Raw genomic sequence first — 16,410 nt, forward strand, 5'->3', positions numbered from 1 at the left:
AATCAATAAAGTTGATATGTTTAATAATAAAACACAATACTGTGAACATTTAGTATATATCGCGATAACGTTGCTTGAAGCGGTCACTATACGGTATCCAGTTGCTATCTTCATCACATTATGACTTATATTCGAATGCGAGTTGTGAAAAGTAAATTATTTTCAAACGCGAGTATGGTCGCATTATGATATCGTTAACGCAAAAAATACCTAATAAAAGATAAGAAGATAAATTTAGGAAAAAAGGAGACACACACCTAAACCAAAACGTCCCAAACTAATCGTGTTGCGTCCATGGATATATAGCAAAAACTTAGCATTTGCAAAATTTTGCAAGCCCGATTGAAGCTAATCTTGCTCCTTGACCCTACAATCTAAATCCATATCAAAGACGGAGTCAACGCGTACGGCGTGAGACAAATTGAAATGGCGTTTCGGATTACTCAATAAGCTCAGCAAGACTAATTTGGATTTTCAAAAATTTTCAAAGCAAGTGAAGCGACCAACTTTGTGCTCGATTCGGACACATCGCCAAGGACTGCAAGGACGGAAGGAAAGGTGAAACATTCCACACGGTGCTTTCTACGATTGGCAAGTAGGACAAGAACGACTGGGTTTCCGATCCTGCGGCGTATGCGCACATGACAAGCAATAGAGAGCTTCTAACGAATCACGAACAAGCGCACGGTAAGGTTGTCGCGGCTAATGGTAGCACAATGGATATCGTTGCCTGCGGAATGGTAGATCTTAAGCCTCTGTGCAGGGACGTTCAAATCGGCGTTGTGGTGAGTGACGTGCAGCTAATTAGCAGAATTGTGCAGAAGGGACGTTCCGCTATGTTCAACAACAATGACTGCAAGGTTTTCAATCTCAACAACGAGCTGGTGGCAATAGGGAGCCACTCCAACAATCAAATTAAGCCAGACCAGGCGGCGCATAGCAAAAAGTTTTTGTCGAGCACCGTTGCTGGAAGTCTTGATCTCTGGTACTAACGGATGGACCATCTTGGTATTGGAAATTTGAAGAAGCTTGTTGGTGGCTTGATGACTGGAATTTTACTGAATATGAATCCAATGCTGCGGACTGTCGTGTTGGCCCGATGGGTAAGCAATCGAAGCTGCCGTTCCCGAAAGGAGGATTTCGCCGGAGTGCTACAGCTTGTTCAGATATCAGGGGACCAATGGCACTAAGCTCCATCGCTGGTAATCGGTTTCACATCACATTTATCGATGATAAGACACTTGATAAAAGCCAAATCAGAAGCGGAAGTGTTAACGGTATTCAAAAACTTCCACACCATTGCGGAACGTCGATGTGATCCGGGCTTACAACAGTAAGGAATACCTAAATGAAGGCTTCCAAGGTTACTTACAGAAGTAAGGCATCCGACACGAGAAGACCAACGAATACACACCCGAGCAAAACGGATTGGCAGAGCGCGTTAATTGAACAATCATAGCGAAAGGCGCGGTGTCTCTTCTTCGAAAGGATTTTGGGCAGAAGCTGTGTCCACAGCCGTTTATTTGATGAACCGATCGCCATCGTCGACCTGATCCCCGATCTTTCACATGCCCGAGTTTTTGGGACTAAAGCCATGGTCCAGGTCCCAAAGCAAAAGCGGCGTAAGTGGGACCCCAAATCCCACGAGTGTGTACTGATGGGATTCGATGAAGAATCCAAGGGCTATCGTCTGTACGATCTGGAGAAGAAGACTACAATCAAGAGTCGGGCTTGAAATGATGAGTTGACAACCTGAAAAGAGCGTCAAACATACCTTCGGCTTTTACAAGTTCCTATCTCACACCTCCACGAGTCATATGATTACACTAGACTGCCGGTTAAACATGGATACAACTGGTTGGTGTTGCCTGGGCAATGTTGTCAACCGACAATAACTAAGTGAAAAGGTGCGACGTCTGATCTGAATGTTAGGAGCGGCTGATCAACGTCTTGGTGACAGCGTGGGACTCTAAACAGAGCTGATACGATGGTCCTCCGGCGAGACAGGGGGTTGGGAAGGCCTAGAGAGCCGCCCCGGAAAACAAGTTACAAACAACGTAAGAGATAATGCGGATTGGAACAATCGGCATAGACCTGGACAACGAAATAAGGACTACGATTGGAAACTTGGGACATGGAACTGCAAATCGCTCTACTATGCGACAGGATAATATACGACGAGCTCCACGCAACTTCGAAATCGTAGCGCTGCAGGAACAGAACAGAAGACATGGAAAAGCAAGCTGGGAACCGGCTTCATAGTACAGGGTAAGATGCGCCAACGCGTGATGGGGTGGCAGCCGATCAACTCAAGGATGTGCAAGTTGAGGATAGAGGGCCGGTTCTTCAACTACAGCATCATAAACGTGCACTGCCCACATGAAGGAAGACCCGACGACGAGAAGGAACGGCACGTGAAGTCTTCATTGGGGACATGAATGCTAAGGTAGGACAGTAGACCGTAAATCGGACCAGATAGCCTGCATGCCGTGTCTAATGATAACGGCCATCGGTGCGTAAACTTTGCGGCCTCCCATGGTATGATAGTCTAAAGTACCTTCTTTCCCCGCAAAGGTATCCACAAATCCACCTGGAGATTACCCGACCAACAGACAGAGAACCAAATCGACCACGTTCTAATCGACGGCAGGTTCTTCTCCGACATCAACGTTTGACCTACCGCAGTGCGAATAGATTCGGACCACTACCAAGTAGCTGCGTGCATGCGCTTAAAACTATCGACGGTGTACAACACCCGCCGAAGTCGAACACCGCGAACAAACATTGGGCCGAGGTTGCGCAGGAATATTCGCAGCAGCTGGATGCAGCGCTACCCATGAAAGAGATGAAGATGGCTGGAGGAGCATCCAATCCGCCATAGGTAGCAATGCTGTAGCGCTACTAGGTACAAGGGCTCCGAATCATAGAAATGACTGATTTGACGGCGAATGCAAACGGTTAGTCGAGAAGAAGAACGCAGCACGGGCGAGTATGCTGCAACACCGCACCAGAGCGAACGTGGAACGTTACCGACAAGCACGGAACAGCCAAAACTCGGTTCTCCGCAGGAAAAAGCGCCAGCAAGAGGACCAAGATCGCGTAGCGATGGAAGAGCTGTATCAAGCTAACGACACTCGGAAGTTCTACGAGAAGTTGAACAGCTCCCGTAAAGGCTTCGTGCCGCAAGCCGATATGTGCAGGAGCTTGTACGGCAACCCCCTTACAGACGAGTGTGAAGTGATCGAAAGGTGGAAGCAGCACTTCGACGAGCACCTAACGGCGATGTAGTAGAGCGCGAGGATGGTATGGCAACTGATCTTGGTGCACGGGCAGAAGACATTAGAATTCCAGCCCCCGATCTTTTGGAGGTGGAGGAGGAGATTGGCTGGCTGAAAAACAATAAAGCTGCTGGAGTAGACCAACTTCCCAGCGAGCTATTGAAATACGGTGTAGAAACAACAGCTAGAGCCGTGCACTGGGTCATAAACAAGGTTTGGGAGGAGGAACGAGTACCGAAGGAGTGGATTAAGGGTATTATGTGTCCCATCTATGAAAAGGGCGACAAGCTGAATTGCAGCAATTACCGGGCAATCACTCTCTAAACGCTGCCTACAAGGTACTTTCTTAAATACTCTGCCGTCGACTATCACCATTTGCGAAGCAGTTCGTGGGGCACCAGGCGGGATTCATGGGTGCCTGCGCCACCACGGATCAGTCATTCGCGGTTCGGCAGGTTATGCAGAAATGCCGGGAATACAAAGTGCCCATACATCATTTGTTTATCGATTTTAAATCGGCATACGACACAATCGATTGAAACCAGCTATGGCAAATTATGTACGACTACGGATTTCCGGACAAACTAACGCGGTTGGTCAAAGTGACAAAGGATCGAGTGATGTGTGTTGAAGTTCGAGTATCGCGGGCACTCTCGAGCCCCTTCGAAATTCGAAGAGGTCTAAGGCACGGTGATGGTCTCTCGTGTCGACATTGCCCTGGAAAAGGTGCCAATAGAAAAGCGGGGATTAACACGAGTGGCACGATATTGCAAAAGTCGGTTCAACTGTTTGGTTTCACCGACGACATCGACATTGTGGCTCGGATCTTTGAGAAGATGGCAGATACGTGCATCGGACTAAAGGCCGAAGCCAAACGGATTGGACTGGTCTTCAATGCATCGAAGGGGTTCACGAGAAGACAGTGCCAACCTCCCACCTCGAGTTCAAGTTGATGGTGATGAAATCGTGTATCTAGGCTCACTGGTAACTGCCGACAACGATACCAGCAAAGAAATTCAACGGCGCATTATGGCAGGAAATCGTGCATAATTTGGTCTTCGGAGGACGCTCCGATCGAGTAGAATTCGTCGCCGCACCAAGTCACCATCTACAAGACGCTGATCAGACCGGTAGTCCTCTACGGGCATGAGACATGCACTATACTTGTGGAGGACTAACGGTCTTCGAGCGGAAGGTGTTGCGTACCATCTTTGGTGGACTGCAGATGGAGAACGCAGTGTGCAGTAGGTGAATGAACAACGAAAAGCAGGAGCTGCTTGAGAAGCCATCTATCGTCCACACTGTAAGATAGGCAGGTTGCGGTGGGCTGGGCATGTTGTAAGGATGTCGGACGACAGCCCGGTAAAGATGATTATTGAAACCAATCCGTCAGGGACGAGACGGAGAGGTGCACAGCGGGAAAGGTGGACCCTACGCAGATTGCAGAGCTAACGAACTGCAGCCATGGATCGAGTGGAATGGAGACGGATCCTACGAACAGTAAGGGCCACACCACGGCTTGGGACTGTTTGGCAAGGTAAGTACAATAAATATTTTTTTCGCGGCGAACACTCTTAGCCGGTTCAACAACAATCCTGGGGTCAATCATTGGAGCGCAGCGAAGCAAGTCCAATAAGGCAAAACGTGGAACTTAATTCTATAGCGCCTTTCACACTCATCCTAGCTTAACAGTGTCTTCGGAACAATTGTTTGTATGAATGACCCGAATAATCGCAAATTGTTGAAAATCATGAAAAGTTTACTATACTAAAAATTAAAAAAAATAACATGAGAGTTGTGTGCAAAGCCACGACCGCAAGGTTGAAGTAGAATACTTTTACAAGAAAGACAACCCGGCTGCTTGCGTGTCAGTCATTTTTTCTAGTAAATAAACGTTGACTAATCAGATCAATCGACTTTCGCGCTTCAACAAGGATTGACCATTTTCAATAATATAATAATATGGTTGGGGCTTGACAATTTTTAAATTTTAAGATGAAATTTTTTTGGATGTCGTGCTCATGACTGAACGAAAAGATAACTAAGTACGTTCTGAGACACGGAGATAAAGTCAAATTTATAACTTTTACAAATTTAAAAATGTGAATTAACTCATTAGAAAATATTAACTCTTCAATCAAGTTTTTATTTAATCCTGAAAAGGACAATTTGTTGTTCATTTTAGTATCGGATAAGATGCCGATCAGATGCGTTATTACTGACAGTGTGAATAAAATATACCTTGTGATAAAATAAATAGTGAAAAGCTGATTTAACACTCAAAACTCCCGACGGCTCACTTGTTGTCAAAATAAGTCAACTTTTCATTGAATGCATTTACTAGTGCCCACTATCGCACAGAGACTGCATTTCACTAAAGTGCCTCACTGCATCAGCCGCTATCGTTGCTGGAATCCGCTGCAACTAGTGCGCTATCCATTGCTACGCCACAGCTGTGGCCGCTTTCCGCCATCGCTGGTATCCACTACACTGCTAGTGCTGCTGCTAAGGGAGGACGACTGCTGTTGTCGCTCTCTAGAACTATTATGAGCGGCTTCGGCTGAAACAGGCTCTTATATAGGCCAAATAGCATGTTTTAAATTGCGAGGTATATGATTCTGTCGACCGTGCTTGGGAAGCAATCATATAACGACCAATCAGAGGTCGAATTTTTCGTTTTGACAAGGCTTGACTATATTCAATAGTACAATAGTGTATAATAAAATTACAATCATCTTCTTTTGGGAAGAATCTTAGAAGATTTTCCAATCTATTGCTGCCAGAACGAAAGCAATCCATCGAATAATAACCGATTTATTAGCATTTGAAATTTGACATATTTTTCACTTTTTTCGGTTTTAGATTTTCATTTCACATCCCTGTGTAGCCGAACTTCCTGAGAGAAGTATTCTACTTCAAAAAAACTAACTAGGATCGATCAAATAAGCTAAAATATGATATAAGTTTGTAAGTAAAAGTTCTGGAGATGTGTGATCTTTGGCAAAAATGTGTGCTTCGTGTGTCCTAACAATTGCTCCGAACAACACTTTCGTGTAAAATGCTACTAACAAAAGTTAAGTACAAAAAACTAAATTTTAAGTGAGTTCCATATAATATACTTCATAACTTTGTACCGAAAGAAGATAAAATTTTCATTTGTTCAACAATGTTTCATATTTTTGAATCTTCTACAACTTTCCTGAATAAACCATTCCTCTATCTCTTAACACAAAAAAGTTAGTTTATTTTTTATTTTTAGTGTAGTAAACTTTTCATAATTTTTGACAATTTGCGATTATGTGGGTCATTTATAGAAACAATTGTTCCGAAGACACTGTTAAGCTGAAGCGAAGGTAAAAGGCGCAATGGAATTATTTTCCACTTTTTGCCTTACTGAACCACTGTGCTGCCGTATCAAGCTGATCTATATAAAGAATGTAGATTCCAATGTGGTCGGTAATTGCGATGCTCGAACGTCTTCATTGCACAAGTCTACAAGCGTCTAGGGCAATCTAGTTGATGTGCAAGAAGCAACCAACAGTGGTGATCTCAACATTTGAAACTGAATGCATGTCCGTTTCGACTGCCGGGCAGTTGGCATCTTGGTGCCGTTGCCTCTCAGTATAGGGATACCATCCGTCCTGATTCAGCAGGACATGTCCTGAATTTTAAGACCTATTTGGGCGTCCTGATTAATTTTTTATTTTTGAGCATTTTCCTGATTTTCTTAAGATATTTAACTTTGTTGTGTTGTAATGAGCAGAATTTTTCAAAATGGTTGAATCTCACTAGGGTAACAAGACGAATCTCTCACGCGTTGACCGTTACCATTAAGTATCTGGAATTTGTTAAGTTTAAGTTGAAACAGTTTACGTGTGTTGAATTTTCAAAGTATCTTCTAATGCGTAATAATTCAAAGTGGTTTGATGAAAGTGGATCGTCAGAGATACACTCAGATTTTTTACTAGGTATTTTGATACACGGATTTTCGAATAACGGTTTTTTCACGCGGATTTTTAAATCAAAGGATTTTCAAATTACGCGTTTTTACACGCAGTTTTTTTTATTAACTCGTTTTTCCGCGAGGTACGTATCATCGCGTAAAAGAAAACTGAGTAAATCAAATATTAAGAGTTATATTTGCTCATACTTCGAGGAATAGAATAACTTAGTCAAATTTGTGCCCAGAAAAGGTGTCCTGATTTCTAACTTCGACCAGATGGTATCCCTATCTCAGTACTATTCAATAAAAACAACGATGAGCTGATTGAGATCCGATGCGACAATCAAAGCTGCATTGCAATCGCGAAAAATGATGGTTATAACCCGCGCACGAAGTACATCGACAGACGCCACCATTTCATAAGAGACGCTCTCCGCCATGGAAGAGCAAATGACGGATGGTCTCACCAAACCACTACAACGAATAAAGTTTGAAGAAAGTCGCAAGGTGATGAATGAGCAGTTGAAGCAAACATTCTACAAGGTTCCTGTTGGTTGACACTGCTTTGTCTTAGTTCAAGGAATCAAATTCAACACAGTCTTCTCTTAATAGTACTTACGTCAGCATTGGCACCCGAAGACGCCGCCGATCCGTCCAAATGACCGTATAGCTGGTTCAGTACGTCTCGCAAACGTTTTGTATTTTTCTTATTAGGATGGATCAGAATAGCCTGAAAATTGACTGGCAGCCCGTATCTGAAATGTAAACACGATCATTATGTAGCTAGGCAATCAGCTTCATTCCCCAACTAACCTTAAAACGGACTCGACGAACACACGGAGGGCCTTCACGTGTATCCAAGCGCAGAAGCACTCGCTAAAGTTCACTTTAAGCCATCTGACCAGTGGACCCTGTTTGGGCGAATCAACTATCAACTATCGGTCTACACCAGGAGGCGATTAGTAAACTTACAAACTGTTTCTTCTTGTCCGTCACAAGCTTGGTGATTTCATTCTTGCCAGCTGCCAACTCTTCCTCGTTGTAGGTGAAATCACGAACAACAAACTTACGCTCACGGGCGTGTAGCTTAAATTCATCCACCACCTTCTTGAACAGTGTAACCGTACACAGAGCGTAATCATTGTCCTGTGTAATCAACTGAGACGAACGGGGTACGATCATATCGGTGATTTTCTCATAGTGGGCATTCCAGTCATTGATGTTGACCCTAGAAAAAAAATAAAATTTCAATGTCGAAAATTAGCTGTATTTGAAAAAAATAAAAACTCACTTGGGCACAATAACCAGCAAAGTTGTCAAGTACTCGGAGTCCAGAATAAAATGTTCTCGCTTTACCAGATCGGCCAGATTACGCGTCAGTAAACTTCCTCTGTGGAAACAAAACTGATTACAAAAACTACTCGGAAACAGTTTTCAGCCTGCAACCTACGTTTGCTTCTTTTCCAAGTTCTGCAGATTGCCCTTCAGGTTATTGTAGGCGGCCGACTTCGTCTTCAGATCCGCATCAATCTGTCCCACCTGCTTCGAGATGATGTCCGCAATGTTTCTCAACGACTGCTTGGTAGGATACTTGGCCAGATCCCACTGGAAACGGGTGATGTAGGTGGTCAAGTCATCTGCAAGACAACATTGAAGAGGGGTGAAAAAGATAACACACTGCTCAACAAAACTCAAATCAAATGAAACTATTCGGCTGAAGAAATCAAACACACATTTCTAAAGCGAGGGAATGTTTCGAAACGTTTCAGCTCTCTGATCGGTTCGGCAAAAATACAAATACGGATCACTTGCATTTTGGCCAACTTTCAAACTGCCCAAAACGGAATTTCAAATAAAGTGGGTTATTTGTGTAATCGTAATTAAACTAATAAAATCAAAATGAAGTGGTTTGAAGTAAGTGTTTTGCGTGCAACTCAAAGGACATTCCGGAGGGATGGTGCGAAATTGCGGTGCAGAAAGGCTAAATATGTACATAAGTAGAATTGTCGGTGAAATGCTTGGATAAAATCGTATTCTAGAAGTACAATAGAAAAAAAAAATAAAACGATAGAGAATTGCGTGAACAGAGAAACAGTGAGAATCTAAACCAGGTGCCTGACCTGGATTAATAACTGTCCCATTTCTGGCAAATCTGGTAGCAGAAGTAGCGTTAGTAGTAGCATTAGCAGTAGCAGCAGTGGTTAATGCAACAGTAGCGGAATCTTCAACACCGTAAATCTCTTGTTCCGTCGCGTCCGGACTGCAGCGTCCGTGACTCCCACAACAACTGCTGACCGGCGACGATCGGCGAGTTTGACTAGCGCCGGTTGTTCCACCGCCAAGATGACTAGCAGAACGGCTCCTAGGAACAACAACAAAATAGTGGAGTGTTTCCAATGGTTTACAAACAGTAGTTTCTTTTTTTGCAAATATTAACTGACACGAACATAACCACAGAGAACCGCGTGTTGTATGATTGATTCAGTATGGTGGTAATTGCGCCAATATTTACTTCAATGAATGTTTTGTGGATGGTGGCCTTTTCTTTCGGAGAAACAGCGATTGAATGTTAGTTCAAATAAGACATTTGTCCATAAGTGGATCGTCCAATTAATGTTTAGATCAACTGCTGTTTCCCTATCTTTCATTGCTTTTCTAGATATTATAAATTTCCATATTACAGAGTTCTTTCCAATGAACTAAAATTCGGAGGATCGAATGACATGTTTGCTGAAAGAAAAATGCAATGTACAAACAGAATCGAGTGATGCAAAAAAATTTTGAATAAGAAAACCAAACGTGAAATATGATTCTCAGTGAAAACACGAAGATAAAAGCGTAGAAACGAACAGCACAGTTTATAACCGTCAAGCACAGTGAATTACAGAAGAGAAACACACTTGCTCTGGAATATGGAAATAGTTTTGCTGGAAGTAAGTCAAGCAACGTTCAAAAGAGATCACACCGATCGAAGAGACACGGAGAAATTAACGAATACAAAAACTGCACTACGGACACGATTTCCTTCTCAATGTGGTACCTGCTTTTCTGTGAGCTTTTACGTCTATGAAACCACCATTCGAAATTGCTTTCGTGCTCGTCTTGACCATGTTCGGGTCCAGGATCCACGGCTAAGTTACTGCAATTGCTACTATGGCTGCGCTTTCTGTTGCCGCCTTCCGACGCAATTTTAACAGCCGTTGGCTGCTGTCGCTGATTTTGACACTCAAATCCCGTGACCTCATTTGCAGCAGGGCAGTCCGAGATCAAACATACGCACGGTGAGGAACTGATGTCACGCTCAGAACCGAATGCCGAAGAATTGGCATACTGACTGCAGCTACTACTGCAATAGCATGGCGAGCAGGAACAGATGCTACATTCATCAGAATACGATCGCTGATGTTGATGGCAATGGGCATCTTCCTGTTGCTGCTGCTGCTGATGTTCTGATTTTGCTCTCGAAGACACCGATGAACTCGATTGTATATCTTCCATATCATCGAGTTGATTAACGTCGAGACCTTCGTTTTAAAGATTTTCATTTACTATAGCTCAACTCCTACAACTTGAGTAAAAGTTTCAACACCTGTCTCTTACGTTATTCGATCATACGAGGGTATAACAAAAAAATAAGCATTTTTGAAGTGATCATGGAAGTGACGTAATATCAAAGTGTTGAGCATACAAAATCAGGTATTAAAATTTTCAAAAAAAATCAGTTTTGAGGTGAATTAATTCATGCAAAGAAGCAGTTAGGGATAAAAAATGTTATTGAAATAATATTGAATTGAAAAAATATTGCTTGAATATTTTCATTCATATAATTATAACTCAAAGACCGGAAAACAACAAAAACAAAATTCCGCAGTTATGAAAGTTTTGTGCGAGCGATGCCACTTCTTGCGAGCCTACAGTTTCAAACCGCTGAAAATTTTCCCCGATGTTATCCTCATTGCGTATAGTAGCAAATGTCAATACATAGGCTAGAGTTTCAAACAACATGCTCGAGAACGGTACTCACTATTGTTGGCCTGAAGATTTTCGTACAACTTGTCTCGCTGATCTTCTAGAACGTCCCCCAGATAGGAGGCAATCTTGCGCGTTGACTGCTCAACATATGCGTCCAGCTTGCCCAAGTCGTCCGATAAACCCACCAGCTGATCAAGGGTACCAACCTACGAGGGGATCATAAATCGTTACTGATGTGATGAACCACAACAAAAAATAAAATACCTACCTTCAAATCCGGAATATGAAACTTATAATTCTCGCAGAGATTATTCTGCTTGCTTGTCAGATTGTTCATTGTTTCGTACGTTTGCTGGCAGGTTTTGTCACCCGGTGCCGATATTAGCCAATACTCCGACATCTTCGATTTGTTTTGTGCTGTCCAAAGGGTTTAATAAAAATGAATGGTGGGGCTTCTAAGCTGAAAATAAAAACAAACAACGATTTTCACTATTATCGCACTTTTTTGTAACACGATTTAAAATAATAACATTTTACGTTCCATTGTTAATTTGAAAATCATAATCAGCAATATCAGTCCAGGAATTTTGCTATGTGACAAAAAAATTCTCCCTAACTTATGCAACTGTCAAAGAACTCGGGCTCCATAAAGAAGCTAGGGAGGAAACGAGATAGACTACCACCAAGCATTCGAACTAAACTGGTCAGCTGTTTTGTTTGATAAGTCACATGACATGGATTTTTCCCTGATCAAAAATTTACATTTGATATACGAAGAAAACATTATCACAATAAAAAAAAATAGTTTGCTAATAGAATCTTTCCACTGACGATATTGTTAACCGAAAAAATCTCGAAAAATGTATTCATCTATTTTCACTAGATGCTGGATAACCCCGTGATTATTGATTTTTCATCCAACTTCGATCGAATGGTATCCTAATATTATGGGATTATTTCGCACGCTGTCAAAACCTTTAAATCCTTCAATAGTCAACTAGAAAGCCTGCATTTCAAATAAAATCATAAAACATTTCACTGCTAATTTTCCCGGACACGAATTGAAGGTAGTCTGGAGAAAAAAATAGATCCACCACTTTCTTCGCAGTCAAAAAACCACAAAGCGCACCTTTTATTCGCTTACAGCGGGAAAACCGCCAGCTAACCTACACCGTACGAAAGCTCCGAATCCCGGAATCGCCGCAGAAAGTTCACGTCAGACACTCCCGGATCACTATACCAAAGCGGACAACGACAAAAATCTTCAACTTCTGCTCAGCAGATCTCTTCCACCATTGCAAATTCACGTGACTGACAGCCAGTGCGTCTGTGGAATTGATGGTTTTGTTTCTTTTCTTTTTTATTCGCTTTTGGCCTGCACTGCTGTCAGCGGCTGTCAGGTGTTGTCATTTTGTGTGAACTTTGCTGTGAATTAATGCAAGGTTTTTAAAACAGTATGATCGGACAAAAATAAAACGTCTATTAACGTTAACAGATTTGAAAAGACAGATTTACACAGGGCACTCTCCCAAATACTCTGTTGTCGACTATCACCATTTGCGAACCAGCGCGAGGAGCACTATCGGGAGGGATTCATGGGTGCCCGCCAGGGGCCTATAAACGTCAACATTTTGCCTACCAATCATAAATTCATCACGGCGGTAATATTTCATTTCAAATGCTTACAAAACTTATCTTAGTCATTGAAAGTGCACATTGTACTGAAAACAAATGTTGGGCTCTTGTTTTTTCGCATCTAAAACGACATTTACTCGAGAATAAGTCTACCGACAAAATGGGACGTTTACTCTATTCCACTTGTTTTAGGGCAAGCCAACCAAAAAGTGGGTACCAGAAACGCTGGTACCAGAATCAATAAGTGGTAGATGGAAAATGTATGGAGTTTGACAGCCACAAGACCCCCCTGGTGCCCGCGCCCGGATCAGATATTCTCGTTTTGGCAGGCTATACAGAAATGCCGTGAATAAAACGTGTCCACACATCATTTTTTCATCGATTTTGAATCGACATACGACAATCGATCGAGACCAGCTATGGTAAATTATGCATGGATTTCCGGATAAACTAACGCGATTGGTCAAAGAGACGATGGAGTCAAACGGATTGAACTGGTCATCAATGCATCGTAGACGAAACACATAAAAGGAAGGGATTCACGAAGATAATGCTTATTTCCCTCTTCGAGTTCAAGTTCGTGGTTATGAAATCGAAGTGGTCGACGAGCTCGTGTACCTGGTCTCACTGGTAACTGGCGGCAACGATCCCAGAGGAAGCTCCCATCGAGTAAAATCCGCCGCCGTACCAAGTTGACCTTTGAAGTTGACTACAGATAAAGAAGAACGGAACGTGGTGAAGGCAAATGAACCACGAACTGTAGGAGTGCATGGGGAGCCATCTATCGTCCACACCGCTAAAATTGACAGGTCACGGTGGGCTGCGCATATCGTGAAGAAGTAGGGCGGCAGCCCGGTAAAGATGGTTCTTGAAACAAATCCGCCAGGAACGAGACGGAGAGGTGCACAGCCGGCAAAATAAAGGCCACGGCTTGGGACTGTTTGGTAAGGTAAGTACAAGTACGACTAAAATCAGTGAAGCAGTGGGCCTCCGATGCCGAGCTTTTCGAGTTTCGCAACGGCAATTTGGTCGTTCAGTTTATCAAAACCAGCAGACAGGTCTGGGTAAATAACGTCTGCCTGAGAATGCTCTTCAAAGCTGTCCATTACGTACGATGTGAACGTCAAGGAGATTTGTGGTTCTTGATCGCTTAGACTTTAATCCGTGCTGCGATGTACCGCTTGAAGAACGAGAGAGCTCGAAGACTGCAATGTACTTACTTTTGTATGTACTGGAAACATGTACGCCGATATCTAGACCGAAGGAAAAACGCCAGAGCGGATAGACTGAGTGAATAGACGACTCATTGGAGAGGCCAGACTACCAATGCAGTTTTCTAGGAACACGGATCGTATTTTGTCTGGTCCTGCGGACATGGGAAATCTGAGTTTCGAGGCATCTTATGTTACCGCGCTATCGTCAATGTACGACCGAGAAAAGGGACACGTTCTTTTGCGCCAGTAACTTAATTGTAGAGTAACATGTCAAAAGGATCTATCTACTCACATCGATTTTCTTGATTGACTTTTCATTTGTTTAATAGTTCAGCTAAAGTAACTATTCCCAACGTGGTTTTTATTTAAAAAGCTAGATTAGATTCTCCGCTATCAAATGGTGTAAAGGACATATCATGAAACGTGTTTAATAAGCCGTGGCGGTTGAAAGAAACCGATCGATCAAAAAATCGATCAAAGCAGATAAATCCTTTTGACATGCTGCTCTACATTTGTTCGTTCGCAAATTCACTTAAAAATTTCCCAATTTCCGAAAACAATTGGCAGACTTGTTCGACAGATTTCGTTACTTACCTGTTTGTAGCGGGTGTTTATCGACAGGTAGACAGGTTCTGTGGAGGTAGAGTTCTGAATTTTGAAAACCTTTTCAGGGTCGCTTTTCTCTCCGATTTAAGGCGTCGTAATGTGGGGCAACGACCTGGGCAACGAATAAAGGACACCGATTGGAAACTCGAAACATAGAACTGTAGATCGCTGAAACCCCGTCACTTCGGCATCATAGCGCTACAGGATTTTTACCGGAAAGGAGAAAATGTACGGAGGATGTGTGGCCGCATTGCCCACATGAAGGAAGACCCGATGTTGAAAAATAAGCCTTTTACGCACAGCTGGAGGACGTCTACGACAGCTGCTCGCAGCGGGACATCAAAACCGTCATCGGGAAAGACCTGTATAAATCGGACATCGGTGTATGGAGGCAGTCGTCTGCCCTATCTTTAAGAAGGGCGACCAGCTGGAGTGCTGTAATTATCGTGGCATTACGCTCATTAACGCTGCTTATGAAATATTCTCCCAAATACTATTCCAACGCCCAACACCTTTAACCAGGAGGTTCATGGGAGCCCGTGCAACCACATTTTTATCGACTTCAAGGCAGCCTATGATACAGTTGATCGAGAACAGCTCTGGCAGATCATGTTGAACGAACCCTGTTGAAAAATAACGTTTGATTACCCTCCGGTAATTTCAGACTGATAACCTAACGTTACTGCCCTCAGAGCGGAAAGAGAAATTTGTTTGATTAATCTCTATACAGTATACAGAGACCCACAGCACAAACTTCCCTTGATATGTGATATTAAGAGTGGAAAGAGAAATTTGTTTGATTAATCTCTATACAGAGACCCACAGCACAAACTTCCCTTGATATGTGATATTAACGGTGTTGTGATATACAAAGGATTTATGTTTGATAATTCTCATCAAAGTGACCCACAGCACATAAACCTTCTAACTAACCTGCAAAGAAAAGAGACAAGGGACTTTCTCATAGCTTGGGGAATCCTTTCCCAAGCACATAGACTCAAAAATAAGAACTCAATTAATACAAGCAATAAACGGCACCACAGAGCACCAAGTTTAATAACTATCTTAAGAGTTATGTCGTAGAGTTACTTACTATGTAACACAACCTTGAATCGAGATACCAGCTACCGAAACACTTTGGGTACTCATCTATCTTGAACCTAGTGCGCCAGCGATTGTTAATCCTTTTATCCTTCTTTACATTCTACACGCAAAAGTTCAAGCTTTAATCATCCAGTGTGTCCCTTCAATTCCCACAGAATTTGCTCTGACTTCGTACAACCAATGCGTGATACGCATAACGCAAAAGTGATACAAGGAATACATTGACAGAGATCGAAATCAGAATATGTATCATATACACAAAAATCGTAATGTCTCGGTAAACTTCGGTTTTGGGCGAACGATCAGTTTCGATTGGCTCAAAAAACCGTTCTTTACTTTCGCGAGCCGGTGCGTATCAACGGCTCGTGCATCCCTAAAAATCGTCAGCAACCGAAACAGCCAATGGCGAGCCTTGTTGCCGCGGAAGTTATTGATGCTGGTGCCAGTAACGCAGAACCTAATGCATGTGAATGAAACCAGAGTCATAATTAAATGCAAAATGTTTTGGACTAATCTCATGTTTTTGTTTATTGTTAATGATTGAATGATGTTTTCAAATGACCTGATTCATGAAAGTGAATCGATCAGACAATAATTTCTTCAATGGAATCAGTACCCAACTTATCAGTATTGATTGCTGGTTGCACTGTTTTAACGA

The 16,410-nt window shown here is 42.7% G+C and overlaps 1 protein-coding gene across 5 annotated transcripts in view; it reads right to left on the minus strand.

Annotated features, from left to right (window-relative positions):
* The window catches only part of LOC129725849 (V-type proton ATPase subunit C), a 38,759-nt gene that overhangs the window by 1,652 nt on the left and 20,697 nt on the right, over positions 1-16,410 (minus strand). The window contains exons 1-10 of one of the 5 annotated variants that reach the window (XM_055682169.1): positions 12,323-12,538; positions 11,462-11,653; positions 11,237-11,399; positions 10,262-10,745; positions 9,342-9,583; positions 8,672-8,858; positions 8,513-8,611; positions 8,194-8,449; positions 8,035-8,132; positions 7,841-7,976 (exon numbers count right to left, since the gene is read on the minus strand). In XM_055682169.1, coding sequence (XP_055538144.1) covers positions 7,841-7,976; positions 8,035-8,132; positions 8,194-8,449; positions 8,513-8,611; positions 8,672-8,858; positions 9,342-9,583; positions 10,262-10,745; positions 11,237-11,399; positions 11,462-11,593 — 1,797 coding nt within the window. In that variant the 5' untranslated portion in view covers positions 11,594-11,653; positions 12,323-12,538. Of the gene's footprint in view, positions 1-7,840; positions 7,977-8,034; positions 8,133-8,193; positions 8,450-8,512; positions 8,612-8,671; positions 8,859-9,341; positions 9,584-10,261; positions 10,746-11,236; positions 11,400-11,461; positions 11,654-12,322; positions 12,539-16,410 lie in introns of those variants that run through there. The other 4 variants (XM_055682168.1, XM_055682165.1, XM_055682164.1 and 1 more) reach the window with 4 other exon arrangements.

The sequence above is a fragment of the Wyeomyia smithii genome, chromosome 2 (genome assembly GCF_029784165.1).
Source record: "Wyeomyia smithii strain HCP4-BCI-WySm-NY-G18 chromosome 2, ASM2978416v1, whole genome shotgun sequence".
In the NCBI taxonomy this organism is placed as follows: Eukaryota; Metazoa; Arthropoda; class Insecta; order Diptera; family Culicidae; genus Wyeomyia; species Wyeomyia smithii.